General features: G+C 34.6%; 1 protein-coding gene across 1 annotated transcript; it reads right to left on the bottom strand.

Moving 5' to 3' along the window:
* Positions 1-2,091: 2,091 nt before the first annotated feature.
* LOC130867819 (vomeronasal type-1 receptor 4-like) lies at positions 2,092-3,027 on the bottom strand. Its single transcript, XM_057760008.1, has one exon. The coding sequence runs from the start codon at positions 3,025-3,027 to the stop codon at positions 2,092-2,094; it is 936 nt and encodes a 311-aa protein (XP_057615991.1).
* Between the last annotated feature and the right edge of the window lie 8,251 nt (positions 3,028-11,278).

The following is an 11,278-nucleotide window of genomic DNA, read 5'->3' as shown; positions in this document are numbered from 1 at the left end:
TCTGATTTCCCTCTCTGCTTCCTTATCCATTGTGTATAGGAGGGCAACTGATTTTTTGGAATTGATCTTGTATCCTACCACGCTACTAAAGGTGTTTATCAGCTGTAGGAGTTCTTTGCTGGAGTTTTTGGGGTCGCTTATGTACACTATCATATCATCTGCAAATAATGAAAGTTTAACTTCTTTCTTTCCAATTCGAATCCCTTTGATCCCCTTATGTTGTCTTATTGCTATTGCTAGAACTCAAGCACTATATTGAAGAGGTATGGAGAGAGTGGACAGCCTTGTCATGTTCCTGATTTTAGTGGGATGTTTTTGAGTTTCTCTCCATTTAATTTGGACTGCTCTTCAGTATTGAGAGGGAGGGGAAATGGAGTGGGGGGAGGAGAAGAGGAGTGGGGATAGGGGGAGGGGAGTGGGTGGAGGGGGCAATATGTGGGACGAGTGGGAGGGAAATGGGAAACGTGAAGCAGGTGGAAATTTTAATTTAAAAAGAATAAAAAAATGCATTTAAGTAAAAAAAATAGTTTCTCAATGTTTCTGTAAAATGTCCATAGCACCTAGGATACACCAATTATAGAACCTCTTATAGGTAATATTCTGTTGGATGATACCTCCTTAGGCTCTTAGGGCAAACAGCAATTAACTGATAACTGTCAATCAAAGATCAAATTGCCCTATAGTTTATCCCAATTGAATCAAAACTAAACAATACAGTTTGCCTAGCATACAGGTCAACAGCATTAACCTTTAAATCATATTTAATAATGCTGAATTCTCCATGAAAGACCCAAAAGACAATTTACTCTCTTCATTTGTTAAGGGATCCTTTGACTGTACACTCATGTTTTGAGTGATGTTTTACTCTCTTTATGTTTTAACTGTGACCAATATTCCAGTGTGGTTGTTTTAATTGCTTCCTTCCTAATTTCCTGTCATCTCTGACCTATTTCATGAAGAATTTAGTCTGGGGAACTTAAACATTTTACTGCATGCAAATTACTTTTTACATTATTCCTTTTTTTCTCTTCCTCCATACATTCTTTACATATACTGTTCAAAAGTCTCCTTATCCCTACCTCATCAATTCTCTTTTCTTTCCACTGAGGTCCTTCACATTCTGAATCATCTATAAACTGTGATTATCCTACTGCACTTTATTAAATAATAATTAATGCTGCTTTGAACAGACTCATGAGTAGAAGTATTCAGACAAACAAATTCTGAGCAGAAAAGCAGTAGAATGTTGAGAGCTGTCTTTTTTCTTTCATTTTTAAATCATCTCACATAATTAACATTCTGACAACATTTCAGTTTTAACGACTTACCTAATTTCAATTAAGCAGATCAATTATTAACCATTTATTTCATGCTATATAATTTATTTGCAAAATTTATCAGCTTTGTATTTCTATGAAATATTATTAAAAGATTGTTTCCTAATATTTTAATTCATTGAGAATTTATCTAATGTATCTTGGCCATTTCATTTTAAGTTTGTACCTTTTAAAAAAAATACTTCAAATTATACCCCTAGTGATCCATTTCTACTTAATTTTCAGTGTTTTAAACACTTTTAGTTTTTTTTTTAGTTCAGTCTTAATATTACTTACATTAAGGGAGATCATATCTTTTATTTTTGTATTTGTGTGCCTGGGCTATTTCACTGAAAACTGTATCCTTAAATTTACTCATATGGTTACAAATAAAAAGATTGATGTTGCTGAAACTGAATATATATACAAATATATGTATATATATGTTTGTGTGTTTGCATGTATATATATATATGTGTGTGTGTGTGTGTGCATGTATGTATGTCATTTATCTCCATGGTACGCTAAAATATTATGTATCTACCTCAATTTGTATTTTGAAATCATTGATGTCATTTTTCAAGATTATAGAAGTAACTTTCTTCATTCAGTTCTGCTGTGAGCATAAAAATTTAAGTAAGAAGACACCCCAAGTACCATGGAGGCTTTCCCTTAGACAGATAACAGCCTTCCCTCATCACATTCGTGTTGAAATTTTGAAGGAAATGAATGAATGAACAGGTAAATAAGGAGCAAAAAACCACATGCAATCTACTTACCTATGAAGCAATTGTTTGTTGTTTATACGCCTTATCCAGAGTATGCAGAATCTTAGTACAATGAAGTCGTGATTCACAACAAAAGGACCCAAAGTTGGAAAACACATAGAAACGATGGCTGTGATGCTTATTAACCACCAATTGGGTTTATATAAAGCAGCAATTAAGCCTTGTAATATGGAGGAGAGGGTATAAAAAGCTACATAAGAAGACACCAGAAATAGGATACTCTGGGTGGCTTTAGACTCAGGGGAAATTCTGAGGGATACATGAGCACTGCGGATGTGTTGAATGTGCTGCTTGTGTCTATAAAGAATGGCAATCATAGAGCCACTGGACCAGATGATGAGCACGGAAAACAAGACTTCAGGAAATACCAACAGTGCTGTGTACAGTGATTCTGCAATTCTATCATGACTCCAAGAGGAGCAGTATAAAAAATCTCTTTTTACTGTCATGTTATTGTGACTCATTTTTATAATCCCAGACACAGGGATAATAAAATTTATGGTGATATAAAGGACCCAGCAGAGGGAAATAGAGAGGGTAATGTAATTTGAAGATTTGAATTTAAAATTTTTCCAAAAGGATTTCTGGGGACTGATGGTGATGACCTGATGGATACTCAAGAGACAGGTAGTTCCCATGGACATGCTTCTGCCAAGTCTTTGAATATAGAAAAGAAATTCACACATGAAATCATTGAAAAACACTTTCATTTCAAAAGCTGCAATTGTGAGGGGCACCCCTTTAGAAAAAATGATCAAGCAGTTGGCTATGAACAGATGGGTGAGGATCAAATCTATAGGCTTCAGTATATGTTCATTATAGTAAACAGCTAGATAGTGGAAAAGCAAAGAGATATTTCCCAGAATCCCAACTGTATTTTGTGATAAGAATATTATTCCTATTGCCAAATACTTGGAATGCATTTTGATGTTTAGTAACATTTCCTTTAAATTACAACACTTATTTCTCTGAGCAAAATGGTGAATTTGTTTTAAGGGATGAAGGAACTGGAGAATTGTTTGATATTAAGAAACTAAAGTAAATGTGTACAAGATACTAAGATGCCTCCTGAAATAACATATGTTTTAATAACCATTCTAGCTTTCAAGAAATATTTGTATTCTTAGAACATACATATGAATATATGTATATATTCTTACAATATACAACATTTATAGTACAGCATTGTTACCAAGAGAAATCAATGATGAGTCACTGCAAATGAAAAGCACACTAAATTGTACAATCCCAGGATAAATTCTGATAACAATTCACATCAGAAAAGAATAGACTTCCATCATCACCATCTACATTATATCAGGAAATAAATCCATGCTGAGTACATATCTAATCTGAAATTTTAGCATAAATAATGAAATTATTATCAGAGCAGCATTGTCATTTCTCTATTCCTATGCAATAAATCTTATATTACCTATCATAAAACTTAGGAATCATAAGATTTTAACAACAAATTTTATAATTTTATTTTGAAGGTTACTACTAATCAATGATCCCTTTCACAAACTCTCAGACAAATATATGTACAAAAAATTTTAAAAATCATTTGCCACTGAAAAGAAAAGTGGGTTGGGAGAAAGGTACCTTGAGTATGTCTGAAGTGATGGCTCTATTTTTCTAAGATAAATGTTATGGTACCACACACCCACATCAAACATGAATAATCCCAATATATTAACAGTGGTGCTACAATTATAACAACATGACAGTCAATGAATCTTTCATAAGATCCTGGTGAATTATACATTTTATAATATTCTTGTTTCCACTAAATAGAGAAATAGGTACAAAGAATGACATTCATCATAATACACAGAGTCTTAGAGGAGGCAATTGAAAGTTTGACACCATTGTAACTCACCCTCATGGAGTTTATGGCCCAGACATGAATTCTGTGGTACATCACAATGTTCTTTATTCTAGAAAATAAGCTTCACTTCAGAGTTCAATGATTCTTGTAGTTCTATTGCAATCATTAGTATAAACAAGAAACCATGTATCTGGCAGCTATGATAGTCATAACAAACAGTTATCTATGATTTACATCAAACATGCTTACAGGGAAATAATATTGGCCTAACTACTATAGCCCTTAATTACATTTGATATAAGATTTCAACATGACTTAAAATCTTCAAAACTCAGTCTCAGTAAAAATTCCATTGATTAAATTAGCTATGTGTACAAACTCAGGAAATAGCTCTCTTCAGTTTCCCTTATCAGAGCACAGAATGTCTTCCTCTCCATTGACTGAATTTGCTCTATATCTGTTTTTACCCAAGAATTCATTATCCCTATTTGAGCACTTAGAAAACCTCCTTTATTTTTTGGTTTGTTTTCAAGTCTGAAATACAAATGTTTACTTACCTCCTTCTTGCTCAGGTACCCTGACTCAGTGTGAAGCTCCTGACATCCTGACAGGAAGCATTGTGGATGAGGAAGGAATCTCAGCACATAGATAAAGGTCTATGTCTCTGTGACCTCATATCCCTTCTGAACTACAGTCTTAAGTAAAAATGACAGTGCTGGCTTTGGGAAGAGGATTTCTGAAACTTTTCTACCATTGCTAATTGGCAAAACAATTATGAGTTTCCTGTCTCTAGAGGAATTGAATACTTGGGAGAGCCTCTTACTTTTTCATTATCCTTGAAGGCTGAGGAGAATAAAAGTTGCAGGGAGCAACAATGTTTAATATGTCAAATTCTTGCAAAAAAGTTTGTCCTCCACTAGATTTCATCCCTTTCTGGGTTCTTGCTCTAAAAGCCAAGTTAATTATGTGTTGTGTCCTTCAGCTGCCCAATTTTACAACACTCAGCTGAGCAAAATTTGTAAGCAATTCATAATTATGTAATGAAGTATCAGTAAAGGAAAAACATATCAGAACGTTCATTAGAATTCAATGCCATATCTTGTGGTACTATTTTTTTTTAAATCCCAGCTAAAAGACAGAGTCGGGCAGATCTCTGTATGTTTAAGACCAGTGTGGTCTATATAATAAGTTCAATGAGGTCATACATTTATATTTAGGAAGACCATATTTCAAAGTCAAATCTAGATGAGAAGAGGAAAAAAAGAAAAGAAAGAATTCAACTAAAAAATTAAGTAGAAATCACACTTAAAAAGTATGATAGTAAAAGTTATAAACATTAACCTCAAAGCAATAGATTTACTGAACCCTGTCCAATCTTTTTGAAAGAATTAATATAATACTTTCTTATAAATCAATTCACCTTTATTCATTGAATATCACAGAGTTCAGGATATCTTTTTATTCTAAAAGAATTGAATGGAAGAGAGCAATTTATAGCAATTAAAAAATAAAGAATATTCATGATTTAGCAAACAGAACATAAATATCTGAAATTTTAACACTATTTTTCTTCCAAAACACATGCAACTATGAGGGTTCTAGACAGCAGAAATGTTGAAAGATCATCCCACACTCACCAACGTCACTTTTTGCCCATATGTGGTACTCAGTTCCAAGAACACCTTGAGATTCTGTAATTCACTAGAATAAGTTGGTATCACAGAGAACTCATAGGCACATTGCGATTCTGTAATTCACTAGAATAAGTTAGTATCACAGAGAACTCATAGGCACATCCTAGGGAAGGAGGAGTGGTTAAAATTAGCCGATGGATAAGAGAGGTAGAACAGAATGAAGGCAACAGAGCTGTATAAGATAAATGAAAGTTATTTTCTCTAATTGTTTGCTCCACCACTAATGTACACCCCAGTAAAAAAAAATAGCAGTTTAGCATAAAAGACATCAAACACTGATAGATTGTTGCAGAGAATTAAGAAGTCTTCGGCATTTATAAATTAAAGCCCTGCAACATCTGTGTCCATACCAGGACGTTTCTGGAATAAACATATCCACTGCGGGCTGTTGCTGAGTTGCAAGCATGGTGAGTGTTGCAATGTTGCAAGAAATACAAGTTGACCAAAGTGAGACATTTCATAGAATTGGACACACTGGGACTCAGAGTTGCCATTCAATAATTGTCATCCTATAATCGCCATCAGTTTCTCTGGACCAATTCAGCAGGAAGAATTAACTACCACAGCAAATACCCTGCAAGATAGGATCTTTCCTCCTGCAGACTAGAGTTCTAGTTAGATGTAAGGAAGCAAGTCAAAATACTGATAAGAGGGTTAGGGGAATCAGGTGATTTACAGATGTCTATGAGTTGGCAGAAAAGCAATGGAGGACACAGTAACAGGTGAGTACAGAAACCTTCTGTTGAAGAAGAACAAGAAGACACCTAGACCTCTGAAGATTATCCTCATACCTCAAAATAATTTTGGACAAAACTTGCTTCCATACTCACCTTAATATATAACTTTTACTTCATACATAAAATTAAGCACATATAGATGCTGTAATATCTTACATTCAGTAAATGTGTTGAATGAGGATCATCAAGGCACTATATGTTCAGTTTTTACAGCCTGAGATGCAGAGACTGACTTTTCAATCTCAGCTGTAAAAGCTCACCAAACTAAGATTTAGGAAGGAAGATCTAAGTGTTAGACATCTTACATTTGGACACGACTAGAGGTATTATTCTTAAGGGATGGAAAACTCACTGTATAGAAGAGAAACATAGAAAATTATGTGTTTTCAAAGTCATGTCAACTGATAGGGAAAGGCAATGAGAGGCAGGAGTAGGGACACAGCTCCAGGACAAGCCTATAAGAGACCCATTATTTATTTACCAGCAGGTTTCTTTAGTCAGGAAATTTTACTGAAATCATGAAGTTCTCAGAAAAATCGATGTGATTTGAAGAGAAAAATTGCTCTGTGATATACTCCTGACCCAGAATGACAAATAGGGTACATATTTTGCTTATACATGTATATTACATATTAGATCAATTATAACCAAGAAATAGTATATCGAATCACAGAGGATACGTGGAGAGAAAGTGATTCAGGGTGGACAGATTTATTTCCCTGGGAAAGGAATTTAGAATAGGTACTAATGAAAAAGGCACAGGGGAAAGCTTGAAAAGGAATTGCAAATGGTGAGTGAGAGAGAAGAGGGGGACAAGGGAGGGAATACATGGTGAGACATCTAATATTAAGGGACATTTGAGGAGAAGTATGGAAACTTAATTTAGTAAAAACTTTCTGAAATGTTTAATGTATGAAGGTCCCCTAAATGAAATCACAATATAATAATGGAGACATAGTTACAACCAGACGTCTCTTGTCACCAAATGAAGCTTCTAATGCCAGAAATGTGATACATCTAATTGAGCTGTTAGCTAACTGGTTGCCACAGGAATACACAAACAAAGCTTTTGCCAAGACTGTAGATTGCTCTCTACAAACTGTAGGAGGTGCTGTTGCTGAAGACAATCCATACACAATCACTGATCATGCAGAAGTCAAGCTTGTTCATACATAGAACTTTTATCTCTGTGAAGGGGTACCCTCTACACATTATCAAAATAGAAAAGTGAATGCCAGGCCTTCTACTTCAGTATACAATCACATTGTATATATCAATATGCAATAGCATCCTGCCTTCAAGATATGCTAGTGCAATAGTGACACAAAGCTTGTGGGAATAACTACACAATATCTGACTTGACTTAATGTATACTCCTTGAAGTGGAATCCATATACCACACTGCTTGGCTAACCAAGAACCTGAGACTAGAATGAAGCCCATGGACCTAGGGGAAGAACAATAATATTGTTTTACTAAAGAAATGTAAAAATAAAATGACTCCTAATGACATTCTGCTATATTCAGTAAACATTGTCTTACACAGCTGTTATCAAAGAAACTTCTTTTTATAACAGACAATAGTAAATACAGACAGATAACAAGCAAAATTCAGTGAGTGAGAGACTTTGGAACACTCATCCTGAAACAAGATGGCTTCATCAGATTCCTTCTCTCAAGGCTCATGAAACCCTACACAAAAAGAGGCAGAAAGTTTTTAAGAGACAGAGGGGATATATTAAGGTAGGAAACAAGGCCTTCTAATCACAATAGGACAGACATACATGAAAATACAGTCTATTACAATACACACAGGTCTTCTAAGTGTTGGAACCAGATGAATTCCTAGAACTGAGAGTGAAGTAGACATACCCTTCTATTGGTATCTTAGTGCCTTTCTTCAATTGATTAACACTTGCAAATTAAAATTTAGTTTTTTTCCAATGGGTTCACACTGGGAAAACAAGCTTCTCTTAAGGGTGGACAAGTTCAACAGGAGGTGCACCTACAGAAAATAAGGTCAAGTTTGAAGAGTCCTTGACTTTTAATGCCTGCCAAGGTCCTTTCCTTTCATCTTTGATTTTACGACTTTTCAATTTTTATTTAATTTAATTTTTTCTTTTCTTTTTAACCTTCACTAACTATAAGTATTGGTCAGAGGTTCCAGTTTTGTTCTTACACAGGAGCAAGTAAATCTCAGCCTTTTTAAAAATTTCTTTCTTGTACTTTTCTTGGATTCTTTTACTTCTGTTTTGTCCTATCCTGAGGTGTTTGGTTTTGTTTTATTACATTAATTAAATATTTTAATTATATTATTATAATTATTCCATAAAGTTTTTTACAAATCAAGAACAGAAATGAGGTGAATCAAGATTGGAGGGGTGGTTCAAAGGAAATGGAAGGGGTAAAGTAAATGGAAACAATAATCAGAATATATTAAAAGAAAACAAAATCTTCAATAAAGGGAAAAATTCCTAGATTTTCTAGGTTTCTACTCATTGACTATAGATTCAAATGATAGCACTTGGTTATGTCAACTTAATGGATATAGGCACCTTCATTTCCGATCAAAGTATATCTATATCTATATCTATTCTTCAGATTAAAGCACTGATCAACTGATCAGACTTCCTACCAGGTGATACTTGCAATTTTTTTCTAGCATATTCCATAGCATCATTTCCTGTTACTTTATATTCAGTTGTACCAAGATTTCAGTGATTTCTTGTGCAGATTATGACATCATATTTTTCTCTTACAGACATTTCATTAGCTAGCCCCAATTTCCTGACTGATTCTGCCCCAATGAATGGAAGTGGGTCAACCCTGGTAAATGAAAAGTAGTAACTGACTTCTCTTTTTGTAAAAGAACCCAGAGAAAACAACTCCAATGAGACAAAACTCACTAGAGCTTGGTGTTCCTTGAACAGTCCCTCCCAGTCAGCCTTCAGGGATCATGAAAATGTAACAGGCTCCATAAACACTTCTAGCCTTTGGAGAAATGGACATTCATAGTGTTAATTGGCAAATGGATAAAGAAATGTTTCAGCACACTCCTTGGCTCCCAAAGCTATCATAGTCATTACAACTACAAGTGAGAAGTTTGTAGTTCTGAAGGGAGGTGAGGTCATCAAGTTGTGATCCTTTATCTCAATGTCGGGTTGCCTACTACCTACACAATGCTGGATGTTATATCAGGAGCTGCACCCTAATTTGAAGATTTGCAGAAGAAACGGGTCAAGTGATTTTTGTGTATTTTAATCTGGAAGGCAGAGAAAAAAAAGAAGGGAGATCTGGTAAGTGCTCATGTCTGGAAAAAATGTTCTGGGTAGAAATAGTGCAGTGTGAATCCTAGCAAAGAGGAAGGCTTTCTGGGCTATAAACAGAAGTACTGAGGTGAACACTTTCCCTGACTTTGTGATAATACCTGATGTGTAAAAATAATGTAAGAAAATCTCTGCCAGATTATTGATGAATTATTCCAGTGATAATGAATCTAACTTCAAGTGTGATGAAGGATGATAGTAATAATGAATTTTCCAATTCCAATTTCTCATATTTTACATGAATCAGATTGTAAATTCTCAAAATGACAAACAGAGATTATGGTATAAAAATCTTAAAGGGTATAATGATTATCAAAGTAGTCTCCTCCTGAGGAGGAACTGCAATCTGGACTTGCCTCTGGGTGAAATACATTTCTAGACAGCACTCCATCTTTGACTGGCATGGAGCTGGTTGTATATGAGACTCAGTGCTTATGACCACTAAGGCTGCTTTCCTTCTTGAACTTTGGAACATGGGGCTGAAGGGGAGGTGTCATTTTTAATTGTGAATCTTGCAAACGACTTATCTGGAACAATCCATCTGTTTTTTCTTCTGGTTTAGTGATACTCAAATTGTATGTCCACCTTAAGTTTCAACTTCTAATTTTGATAGTTGAAATTGTTGGAACCCATAATTTGAGTGTAAAGGCAGGATCTTGAACACGGGAATATCTCCACAGCTCATATTTTCTTGTGTGCTTAAAGGTACAAGTACATATTTTACATTCTTTTAGTCTATGTATATTTTGGAGTCAAATGCAATTTACAAATTGGATTTATTACTTCCAGTTTGATAAACTTTGATAAAATCATTTAAAAGACTCATTTTAAAATGGCAGAATTTAATGCTTTTCTGTCTATATACATGTGTGCATTTGTATGCGTGTAAATATGTGTGTGTGTTTGTGTCTGTGTTTATGTATGTGTGTATGTATGTATGCGTGTATGTATGTATAGGTTAACTGTGAGTTCAGTAGAACTATCTCTTAAGTGTTCTATTGGACTTAGATAATTTAAGGTTGTTTATTATTGTACTAGAGTATTTTAACTACCTGAAACTCTTTCAGCAAGGTGAACTGGGTAATCAGAGGTCCCCAGCCAATCACCTACGTCTGCATTTCTGGTGCTATCTACAGTACAGTAGTTATGTTTTTATGTGAGATATGAGAACATAGATCCTTCTACCTATACTCTAAGCAGTTTACCACCGTAGCTCTCTGTCTACCATGGCAATAAGTTAGTTTCTATGTCATAGAATTGTTTCATACATTAGTTTTCTTATTTCATTGCTGATTATGAATCATGAACAAGTCTCATAAAAGAAATGCTGTTCAATTCTTCATTTGAGAAATTTTCTTATGCTTTACTATCAACAATCATAAACACAAGTTTGTTGCAAAAAATGAATATTGGGTAGATCTTGTATTCATGAAATCCAAATTGGACACAGATTGTTTCTGTAGGACTAAATTGAATTTTTATATGATGTCAATACAGGGTAGAACATATTACAGCCATTTCCTGCAAGATGGTTCTGCAAGGCAGTCCCTGAAGTTCAAGAAATGACTGAGGCTGAAGGAGCTGAT

Source organism: Chionomys nivalis, chromosome 2 (genome assembly GCF_950005125.1).
Source record: "Chionomys nivalis chromosome 2, mChiNiv1.1, whole genome shotgun sequence".
In the NCBI taxonomy this organism is placed as follows: Eukaryota; Metazoa; Chordata; class Mammalia; order Rodentia; family Cricetidae; genus Chionomys; species Chionomys nivalis.
The sequence above is the reverse complement of the archived record's forward strand: the minus strand, read 5'-3'. Positions and strand labels throughout refer to the sequence as shown.

What these genes read in the sequence shown, in the direction of transcription:
- LOC130867819 (XM_057760008.1), bottom strand. Translation starts at nt 3,027, where the DNA reads ATGCATTCCAAGTATTTGGCAATAGGAATAATATTCTTATCACAAAAT.